Raw genomic sequence first — 12,104 nt, forward strand, 5'->3', positions numbered from 1 at the left:
CAAGTTACTCCATTCTCTCTGGAAACCACTTCAAGAGCTTGCTGATCAGATGCCCCCAAGAGGTATTGTAATGTCAATCAGTCAGTGATCCTCCCTGGTGGAAGAGTGGTCTGGCTCTCCTGGTCACAATAAACCCCTGCTTGGCCCGCATGTTTGTACTGTCCACTTCTGGCCGCCCTCACACTGCAGAGGCCTCCAGCCACACTTCCCCTCCAGCTTCGCAACACACAGGGCTCTTGCAGATTCCAGGCATGTCACCTGCTGAGACTTCTACCTGGATTTCCCCAAGAACTTCATGTGACCTCTTATCTGTTAGGTTCCAATTCAAATGATAAGTGATCCAAAGAACTTTTCTGGCCATCTTATCTAAACTAGGACTTCCTGCAGTGTCATCAGGTGAAGCCCTTTCATTCACAGCTCCAACCTCAATCTGACATTTCAAACCTCTCTTGTGCCTCTTTCTTCAGTCAGGAGACCAGCATCTGGATAGGCACAGGCTTGCCTCAGGCAACATTTCGGGCACACAGATATACCCAGTAAATACATGTAAACCGAGTTAGTGAACAACTGTCAGCCCTGAGTATGTATAGGGTTGAGGGAAAGAAAAGATGAAAGTGGACTCCAATGTTTGAAATTCAGACCATAGAAAAGGCAGACTATTGATAGGGAGGGACACAAACAATGGTTATGATTTCAGACAGTGTGAAGCCATAGGTGCCACTAACTATCTATTTGAACGCCCTCAGGTGGGGAAAATCGAACAAACAACAGAAACTTGAAGGTTAACTTATCTTTACTTCAAAACAGCTCTTAGAATATCCTCCCCCCACCATATGGGGTAAGAAACTGTATGGAGAAGCTAATTACATACCAAGTTTTCTATAGATAGCTGAAACTGTTTAATCTCACGAAGGGTCTCATTATCTCTTTTGACTTCATTCACATATTGTGCCAAATCCTAAAGAACAAAGAGAAGGGTACAAAAAGAAGGCATACTAGGATTAGAGAAGAGATGCAAACTGCTTGAAAGAAAACACATCATTAGTTCCAAGAGTGGTAAAAGTAACTACCGTAACTTTTCAACAATAAAATGAACATTCAATCAATCAAAGCTGCATCTTGACAACAATTTAAAAATGTCCCAGCATACAGCTGGGAGGACTGAAGAGTTGTCATTTACCACACCCCTAAGCGGAGCAAGTGTGTTGCTGCCTTAAGAAACAAAAACAAAATATGCTGCTTTGCAGAGCAGCAACAAGAAAACTAGGTCAGCAGGCTGTGATCCAAGTACCCTCTCTCCACCTGACCTCAGAAGAATCATCTTTATACAGCGTGGACTATAGGCAATCATGAAGGATGAGCAGGGAGACAAAAGGTAACTGAGTTCTATACAATGACCCTAAGAAAGACTGGTTTGTGCAACGTACTAGTTCCTGGGACCATGCAGTCAAGGGGGCTGGTTCAATTTTGAAGAATTAATAAAAGGAGAAATGAAGAAGTGAAGAACTAAACAGCATAAAAACTACATTGAGGTGAACAGAAAATGCTGGTCACGTTTTTCCATGGGCCATCACCTATTTTAAATGGCTTTTCTTATATTTGAGAAAACATTATCTAATGTTCCCATACTGTAACTAGCTATTTTTGTTACATGTGCTCCAGATTTTGTTTTCTGAGCTCTTTTTCTTTTTTCTCTGCCTTCTTAAATTCATCTGCAACAGTAGAAACACACCTCTACACAATGAGTTCCTAACTGCATTCTAAATAAAAGTCTGATTTGTCACAGGATGCATCTAACAACTACTTCAATAAGAAACTTCATTACAGCTGTGTGACATTTCCTGGTAGTGATATTAAAATCAGCTCAGCAACAAAACTAACACTGACATTGAGTAGGTAATTATACATTTCTCTTAGCAAGGTCATGTTGTTATTTGTTTTTTAAAAACAAATATTTACTTTTCAATTAGGCACACTTTTTTTCAAAGTTACGTTGATTTGGCATTATGTGGAAATTGGCATTTTACGTGTTCTGTAATATGTTCGAAATATCCTTTGTCTTCCTGTTTGATTTTTAAGATTTCACTGAAAATATAAATCCAAGCTGAAACTGATTCATACGCTATCCAGACAGCATCCACATAGGTAAACCTGCAGACAAGCTCCCTGGAGGAAAATGAATCACACACAGGTGTTTCTCCAGTCACTCGCTGACCTCCTGCTTACACAAACTACAAGTTCTCTATTAATAACATTCAAAAGAATATAAAATTCAACCAGTTATTTAATTACTCCTGGTAGTTTTAAAAGTTTGCAAACTTGTACAAAAGCTATTTTAATATACCTCTCAGTTTTATGTGCATTTGTCCTACAATGAAATCCATGCAAGAATATTTATGGCAGTAAAGATTACACTATTCTCCCTACCAAAAATAAATGTGTATTATAATATATCAGCATGACATATACACATATTAACAGGTATAATTCTATTGTTTGTAGGCATGAACAAAATAATACGAAACATATTTGCCTTACCTTCATTGCATCAAGAGCCAGTTTCAGATTTGCCTTTTCGATGGGATCCGTGGTATGCTTGACCAGCTCCTGTGAGACATACAGGCTAGTCTTTACTACTTTCATCAAATCAAAACTAACACAAAAGATATGAAACATTTTTTAGTCAGATGTTATGGCACAAGCCTGTAATCTCAGCATTCTGGGAGGCTGAGGCAGGAGGACAGAAAATTCAAGCCCAGTCGGGATAACTTAGCTAGACCCTCTCTCAAATGAAATATAAAAAGTAACAGTGAAAAGGGCTGGGGACGTGAAGACCCTGGATGCAGTCCTCAGTATCACCAAATGCATGCATGCATGAATGAATGACCCTTATTATTATACTCTCAATAATATGATAAATTTAACAAAACTAGGCTCTCTTTTCATTAAAAGCATCAAACTGCAAGACAAACCAGACAGCAAAATAGCATGCAAAGTCCTTGGAAATAGCTTCCTTTCAATGACAAATCTGAATTCAATGCTCCACTATTTCTCTAATGCTGAGTTCCAATTATTATGAAAAACTTCCCAATCCTAATTGAATTGATCCCTTTCACATACTATCACATTCGAATGCTCGGTAGGTTTTGATTCCGATGACCACATCTCCCTCCATTTCAGGGATATCAGGATACTTTATTGTCCCTGTGGTTACTGTTTCTTTATAATTCCTAAATTTCTGCCTATTCCTTAGTCTTCCATATTTTCTTCTTTCTTTATTTGCACCATAGAAAGTTATAATTCCCAAAATTTTCACCCTATGCTCTCTCATTCTTAAGTTTACATACTCCACAAATCCTAGTGCAACAACTGTCATGATGGCAACTGTCAGCTAATGCAGGGATCCCCTCGAAAGCGCTCATCAGAATTCACACATAAGTCCCTGTCTCAAACATCAAACTCAACAGTTCTACAGGTCTCTCTGGGCTCCTCAAATCCAGCACGCCCACAATTTAATGCATATTAACTCTCATTCCCATGTATGTTTGACTGAAAAAGGGCACTACCATCAGTGTAATCACTTAAGCCAGAACCTGAAATGTGTCCCAAACTCTGTGCTCATCCCTCCCCCGCTGTGACCTGCTGATACTTTCATCCTGGCCCCTGGAAATCATACTCCTGGCCCATACCTTGGTTCACTGCCATTCTCATTTTTAAGCAGGTCATTATAATAGTCTTCTAACTGGACTTCTATTCACTCAGCTCAATCAGAGCCTGTCTCTGTACCCTGCTTGAATTTCTATGATGCACGGGCTCCTTATGATCTGAGTTCTGCATGCCTCTATAAACTTCTCACTTTCCATGTCTTACTCAAGCAACCTATATTCTATTCATGCTAAATTATATTCTTAAAACATGACTGATGATATCTCCCATAAAAAAACATTTTCTTTCTTTACAAACCTCTTCTTTTCTAACCTATCAAATGTTACTCATCTTTCAAAAATCAAATCAAGTTCATCAAACAGAATAGTTTGTACTATCATTGTTTGTCCATTTTTTATGCTTTCATTTTTAACTTAAACTACTTCTAAGATAACAATATATAATTTGTCAACTAGTGATTTCTTACTTTTTTTGACTAGTCATTTCTTACTGTTATTTTTTTGAAATTTTGTATTATTTCTACCCTTTTTTGTTTTGCTTTTTTTCTCTAAATAAAAAAAAACTTAAAAAAAAAAAAGCATCAGTCCTCTGAGAAGCTGAGGATTCTACATAGATTCCCCAGCCTCCTTAGGCATAATCAGAGAGATTTTCATTTGTATCACTTATGTCTCTTCTATGTACCTATCACCTTGTGTTACACTTGACAAATTCCATTTCATTTTTCCCTCCTAAATGATGAACTTTATGACAGTGTAAGACCTGTCATAATGTGTTTGGCACAGGGGAACCATCCAAAACGTCTTTGCTGAATTCAGTGCCAGTAGTCTTTTCTGTTTTGAGCAGGATCAACAGATCAAGAACCTGCTAAGTATAAAATTTTGTCAAAATTATGTTCTTTAATTTCTATTTTTACTTACTTTATTAAATGAAAATAATAAATTATTCTTAAAGTTTCTAACATTATTAATATAAAATATTCTAATGTTTATAAATCTGTGATTTCAAATCATCACACATTTCAAAAATTATTTCCCCAGGAAGTATACTGGTATACAGAAAATGTGCAAATTTATAACAGATTTGTTCAAAAAATGTCTAGACATCAGATAAAATTTTGTTCTATACTAGTTTGAGATAAAAAAATATTTCTAGCAATTTACATGTAGTACCCAAAATATTTTAAAAACTCATCAAGGAACCAACAAAATCTTAAAACTTAAAATACAAATCAACAGAAATGGGAGGAAAGTTCAATGAGTTTTTTTTTTAAAGGTGGACGTATTTTATAGTTTTCTAAGTCTATGTAAAAGCCCATGAAGACAAAAATAGATATTCCTTTAAAATTGCACCTTCTAAATTCTTCAATCAATATTTGACTGCATTTAAGTTACACAGTAAATTATTATCTTATTTTGGACGTATTTTTAGTTCCAAAATGCCTTGGAAACTGATTGCCTGAGTCTTATTATTCTTTCATAAAATTCAATTAGATTAAGTTGCTTTGAGTTCAGGTTTCATAAATGTTTTAATGCATTTTTAAAGAATAATCAGGGTTTGAATTTTTCTGATTTCTCAGTAGAACAAAAATAAAGATGACTAATAATTTTGTGGCTACAGTTCAAAAATTTAATATACAAGATGTACAAAGCACAGCAGACTCAAAATTATATTTCACATACAGGTAGTAGATCTTTTCAAAATGACATTTCACAAGCATCAGCAGAGCTGACAGACTAATACAGTAAGACATTTCTTTGGAGCAGAACTAATGAGTCTCCTGGTATAGTATCAAATTAAATTTATAAGACTCTCCACCCTCATTAGAGGGCTAACCGTGGAAACCATAAGCTTTGTAGGTTAAACATAACAAGAATCACTTCAAAATAAATGTAGTTATTACAAGGTAGCACAATAGAAGGCATTGCAGAATGTGACACAGTCTTTTAGCTTTTTGTACAAGGCTAAGGGCTTAACACCACTAATCTGCCCAAATTCAAGGGCCTTTAAACCCTAATAAATGATTACTGCTCACCAAAGAAAACTTGGTTGGAGGGATATTTCCCTTTTACTTACTTTTTTGTTTTTACTCTTTAGTCAGTCTCATTTGAGAGACAAAAAATGTGACTTTGTGGCAAATATAGAAACATTTTCGCTAAAAGGAAGAAAACAAGTCCAGCTATTTTGAATATTTCTGCATAGCCATGTAAAAATTCAAAATTATAAAATCAGAGGACCTAAAATACGAGTATAGACAACATAGTTGATGCCTCACTAGTATTTTGGTAAATAAGTAACTGAACCATAAACAAACAACTTTACGTTACATACCTGAAGCAGAAGATGATACTTCAAAACACGTTGCATAGGAACCACAAGCAAATCTCGAAGTGTAAATTTCCCATTATTTGCTCTTTTGGAACATTCCTAATGACATATTTTTTAAAATGTTTTGTTAGTTTTCTCAAGACACTCAGTCCACAAACAGAACCATTTTCAATAAATATTTTTCTTTTCCTTAAAAATCATTCTTTCTAAATAATAGTGTTTTAAATGTTAAAAAAAAATCTTGTAGTATTTCAAACAGAACTATTATACAAATGAAAATTATTGTCTCTCGTGAAAAATCTTGGCTACGCAGGGCCTTTCTGAGACTCTCACAACCTTACCTTCTCCCAGTGGGCTTGCAGACAGAAGCCAAGGGTAAGCCCCTACTCTGCAAACTTGCTGTGAGCTTCAGGCTGCAGTTCGCTCAGTTCTACCCAAACGCCTTGTGCTTTTTCCTGCCTCCAGCAAAATTTGCCAACCTCTTTCAGAACTATACCTGTAGGCCTTTAGAAATAATCTCAGCTGAAACTGTGTTCTGGTGTTTGTTTTTTTGCAGTTTTTTCCTCTCTCTCTCTCTCTCTCTCTCTCTGTCTCTCTCTCTCTGTCTGTCTGTCTGTCTCTCTCTCTCTCTGTCTCTCTCTGTCTCTCTCTCTCTCTGTCTCTCTCTCTGTCTCTCTCTCTCTCTCTCTCTCTCTCTCTCTCTCTCTCTCTCTCCCTCCTATAACTTCTGTGTGCCTCTGCAGTTATTCAGTTGTTATACTTAATGTCTTCTCCAACACAATCTTAAAGTCTTTAGCATGTCCCTGAAGTCCCTAAGAATCTAATTTTCAATAAATATTTATTAAACTGAATAAAACAGAACAGTTAAGTGTGAAAACTTGCTAAACTATAAGCTCACTACTATATTCATGTTTTTTTTTTTTTTTTAAGAGGAAAAAGAGAAAAACACAAAACAAACCAAAGCGGCGTAAGGGTACACGCAATACAGAACTACAAAACAAAACAAAACAAAACAAAACAAAAAACCATAACAGTAAGAAATTACCTGCTAGTAGATTACACACTATTTTCTTGAAAATAGTTCCTCAAATCACAGTATCAAAGAACACAAGGTGGACATTCAAACAGGGAGACTGCAAACAGCTGTGTTCAATGTTCCAAAAACATTGATAAAGTCAGCTATTTAACACCCCCAAACACACTTGCTGTTATATCCGTTAGAGCTCCTTTTTTTTTTTTTTCCCTCTCTTTTTTACAACAAAATTTACACATCTTGGATTTTATTACTCCTTAGTGCTTATTACTTTCTTTGGGGGGGGGGAAGAATACAGTCAAATATGGCAAAACAAAGCTGTCAGTCAATACCAAGGATAGACGTAGCACATGGTGTAGAACAGAGTACAAGTTTATCAACAATGGTTATCAACGTTGTCCCTTGTTTCCTTAAAAAGAATTGTCTATCTTATTAGATATTATAAAGTTGGACAAAACAGTAGAGAACAAGACCAATAAAACTTAGATGTTGTAAACATTACAGGACTTCCAAAGAAGACAATAGTCAAACCAGAATGGGTATCTTAGTGAATCTTATTGTCTTCAAAGTAGTTGCCTATGTCTTCAAACTTGATACTATCATATAGAATGGAACAGAGTCTAATCAGTCAAAACAAGATCGTGGGAGTACTACAGGACTTCAAAACAAGTTAATAGGAAATCGAAAAGAGTTACTATTTATATATCCTAATTTTTTTGAATTTTTTCTTTAATTAAGACAAACATAAGAAATGACTAAATAATTTTTTTGAAACAATAAGGGGGAGATTGAGATAAAACAGGACATAACAATATAACAATAGAGGTCACAGCATGACTGTTTCAATAACCTAGTACTTCACCACCTTATAACCTGACTTAGTAGTAGTTACCATAGTGTCTTTTTCCTTGAAATATTTGGGTAAAACTTCATATACTCTAGCTTCAAATATTTTCATATCAAGAAGCCCAGAATAAAGCCTTTCTAATTAATGAGTGAAAACTTTATAAGGCTTCAAGGCCACCTAATGGGGAATCATGATTACCACATATTTTTATATATTTGAATCATTACTTACGTTAGGGAAACTATTCGGTATTCACACATGCGAGATTGATTTATTTCACTTATGAGTATGGTCTCAAGCTGTGCCCATTTATTGATAAATATCTCAATGTGATCCTTCTTTATAGCTGAATAATACTCCATTGTATAGAAATACCACAACTTTTTTATCCATTCCTCAGTTGATGGGCACTTGGGTTGTTTCCAAGATCTGGCGATTACAAATTGTGCTGCTATAAACATAGGTGCACATATATCACTGTGGTATGATGCTTTCAGTTCTTCTGGGAATATGCCTAGAAGTGGAATAGCTGGAATAAATGGGATTTCCAGTCCCAACTTTTTGAGAAATCTCCAGACAGATCTCCACAAAGGCTGTACCAGTCTACACTCCCACCAGCAGTGCAGGAGAGTTCCTTTTTCCCCACAGCCTCTCCAGCATTTGTTGTCGGTTTTCTTGATCCTGGCCATTCTTTCAGGAGTGAGATGGTATCTCAGTGTGGTTTTAATTTGCATTTCTCTAATGACCAATGATGATGAGCATTTTTTCATGTATTTATTTGCCATTTGCATTTCTTCATCTGAGAATTGCATATTCATCTCAGATGCCCATTTTTGGATTGGATCTTTGAATTTCGGAGGTCTGAGTTTCTTTAATTCTTTATATGTTTTAGACAAGAGGCCCTTGTCTGAGAGAGAGTTCACTAAAATCTTTTCCCAGTTTGTGGGTTTTCTTTTCACTATGCTGGAGATTTCTTTTGACATGCAGAAACTTTTTAATAAGAAGTGGTCCCAGTTATTGATTCTGGGAAGTATTTCCCGTGCGGTTTGAGTCCTGTTCATGAATTCTTTACCTACTCCTATGTCTCCAAGGTTTCTACCTATTTTGTCTTCCAATAGATTTAGTGTTTCTGTTTTAATATTCAGATCTTTGACCCATTTACATTTTAATTTAGTACATGGTGATAGACATGGGTCTAGCTTTAGTTTTCGGCAAATGGAGAGCCAGTTTTTCCAGCACCATTTATTAAAGAGACTGTCGTTCTTCCAGTGAACCTGCTTGGCTCCTTTATCAAAAATAAGGTGGTTGAGTGTGTTCGTAGTTGTGGTTGTATCTTCTAATCTATTCCACTGATCTTCAGCTCTGTTTTGATTCCAATACCATGTTGATTTTACTACTGTTGCTTTGTAGTATAACTTCAAGTCAGGGATTGTGATGCCTCCTGCTTTGTCTTTGCTGCTTAGAATTGCCTTTGCGATTCTAGGTCTCTTCTGGTTCCAGATGAAATTTAGGAGTGATTTCTCTAGATCTATAAGGTATGTTAATGGTATTTCTATTGGGATTGCATTGAATCTGTATAACAGTTTTGGGAGAATGGCCATTTTCACAATGTTTGTTCTTCCTATCCATGAGCAAGGGATGTCTTTCCATTTTCTGAGATCATCTTCAATTTCCTTTTTCAGTGTATTATAATTTTCACTGTATAAGTCTTTCACTTCTTTCGTAAGAGTAATTCCTAAATATTTCATTTTTTTGCTTGCTAATGTGAATAGTCCAGTTTCTCTTATTTCCCTCTCTGTAATTTTGTTGTTCGTGTATAGGAATGCTATTGATTTCTGAGTATTGATTTTGTATCCAGCCACATTACTGAATTTATTTATTGTATCTAAGAGTATTTCAATGGAGTTTAGGGGGTCTTCTATGTAGAGTATCATGTCATCTGCAAACAATGATAATTTAACTTCTTCTTTTCCTATCTTTACCCCTTTTATTTCTCTTTCTTGCCTAATTGCTCTGGCTAGTACTTCCAGTACTATATTAAATAGGAGTGGTGATAAAGGACATCCTTGTCTTGTGCCTGATTTTAAAGTAAAGGCTTTCAATTTTTGGCCATTTAGTATGATGCTGGCTGTTGGTTTGTCATAAATGGCCTTTATTATATTGAGGTAAAGACCATTTATTCCAATTTTCTGTAAAGTTCTTATCATGAATAAGTGTTGGACCTTATCGAAGGCTTTTTCTGCATCTATAGAGATGATCATGTGATTCTTATTTTTGGCTTTATTGATATGGTGGATTACATTTATTGATTTGCGTATGTTGAACCATCCTTGCATTCCTGGGATGAATCCCACCTGGTCATGGTGTATAATCTTCTTGATGATTTGCTGGATCCTATTTGCCAATATTTTATTGAGGATTTTTGCATCTGTGTTCATTAGGGAGATCGGTCTATAGTTCTCTTTTATAGTTGGGTCTTTCTCAGGTTTTGGTACTAGAGTAATATTTGCTTCCAGGAATGACTTAGGAAGGATTGCTTCCCTTTCAATTTCATTGAATAGTTTGAGGAGTGTCGGCATTAGGTCTTCTTTACATTTCTTGTAGAATTCTGCAGTGAATCCATCTGGGCCTGGGCTCTTCTTGGTGGGCAAGGACCCAATTACATTCTCAATTTCATTAGCAGAGATTGGGTTATTCAACAGTTTTATATCCTCTTGATCTAGCTTTGGTACTTCATATGCTTCTAAGAATCTGTCTATTTCTTCTGTGTTATCAAACTTTTGAGAGTAGAGGTTTTCGAAATAGGTGTTGATGTTCCTCTGTATTTCTATTGGGTCTGTAGTGATTTCTCCTTTTTCATTTCTTATTGCATGAATTTGAGCTTTTTCTTTCCTTTTTTTAATAAGGTTGGCTAGGGGCTTATCGATTTTATTTATTCTTTCAAAGAACCAACTCTTTGATTCGTTGATTCTTTGGATTGTTTTCTTAGTCTCTATTGCATTGATTTCTGCTCTGATTCTTATAATTTCCTCTCTTCTTTTGGCTTTGGGCTTGACTTGCTCTTCTTTTTCTAGCTGTTTGAGGTGTAGCATCAAGTTATTTACTTGTATTCGTTCTGTTTTCCTGATGTGGGAACTCAGTGCAATAAATTTTCCTCTCAGAACGGCTTTCATTGCATCCCACAGATTCCGGTAAGTTGTATCTGCATTTTCATTTTCTTTTAGGTATTGTTTAATTTCTTCTTCAATTTCTTCTGTGACCCACTGATTACTCAAGAGTGTGTTATTTAGTTTCCATGTGTTTGCGGAATTTTTGCAGTATCCTTTGTCATTAATTTCTAATTTCAGAGCGCTATGATCCGATAATATGCAAGGGATGATTTCAACTCTTTTGCATTTGCTTAAATATGTTCTGTGAGCTAATATATGGTCTATTTTAGAAAATGATCCATGTACTGCTGAGAAGAATGTGTATTCTGATGTTGTTGGGTGGAACATTCTGTATATGTCTATCAAACCCATTTGTTCACAGGTGTGATTCAGTTCTGTTATTTCTTTGCTCATTTTCTGTCTGGTTGATCTGTCCCTTGGTGTCAGTGGTGTATTAAGGTCTCCTGTTACAATTGTGTTACTGATAATTTGAGTTTTCATTTCTGTTAATAATTGTTTTATATAACTGGGTGCTCTGGAGTTTGGTGCGTATATATTTAAGATAGTTATCTCTTCCTCTTGGAGTTTTCCCCTTACGAGTATGTAGTGACCTTCTTTGTCCTTTATGGTCATTGTTGGTTTAAAGTTCACGTTGTCTGCAAACAGAATGGCTACTCCTGCCTTTTTTTGGATTCCTGCTGCATGGAGAATTGTTTTCCATCCTTTGACTTTCAGTCTGTGAGTATCTTTCTGGGTTAGATGGGTTTCCTGTAAACAGCATATGGTTGGATTTTGTTTCTTGATCCATTCTGCTAGTCTGTTTCTTTTGATTGGTGCATTGAGACCATTTACATTAATGGTTATTACTGTTAAATGCTGGTTTATTGTTGACATGTTATCTCTCTGCTGTTGCATCTTTATCTTTCAGTTCTGTTTAATTATTTGCTTTGCTTAGTGGTTTTTTCCTTTGTGTATCTAAACTGTCTTTCAATATTTTTTGCAGGGTTGGTTTGGTGTTCATGAAGTTCTTCAGCTGTTCTTTGTCATGGAAGTATCGTATTGCACCATCTATTTTGAATGATAG

General features: G+C 35.7%; 1 protein-coding gene across 2 annotated transcripts in view; it reads right to left on the bottom strand.

Moving 5' to 3' along the window:
- The window catches only part of Vav3 (vav guanine nucleotide exchange factor 3), a 364,771-nt gene that overhangs the window by 166,233 nt on the left and 186,434 nt on the right, over nt 1-12,104 (bottom strand). For both annotated transcript variants that reach the window (XM_063255201.1, XM_063255206.1), the window contains exons 10-12: nt 5,995-6,090; nt 2,539-2,607; nt 872-958 (exon numbers count right to left, since the gene is read on the bottom strand). In XM_063255201.1, the coding sequence (XP_063111271.1) occupies nt 872-958; nt 2,539-2,607; nt 5,995-6,090 (252 nt within the window). The remainder of the gene's footprint in view (nt 1-871; nt 959-2,538; nt 2,608-5,994; nt 6,091-12,104) is intronic.

The sequence above is a fragment of the Cavia porcellus genome, unplaced genomic scaffold, assembly GCF_034190915.1.
Source record: "Cavia porcellus strain 051 isolate PalLab524CR breed Dunkin Hartley unplaced genomic scaffold, mCavPor4.1 scaffold_1, whole genome shotgun sequence".
NCBI classification, from domain to species: domain Eukaryota; kingdom Metazoa; phylum Chordata; class Mammalia; order Rodentia; family Caviidae; genus Cavia; species Cavia porcellus.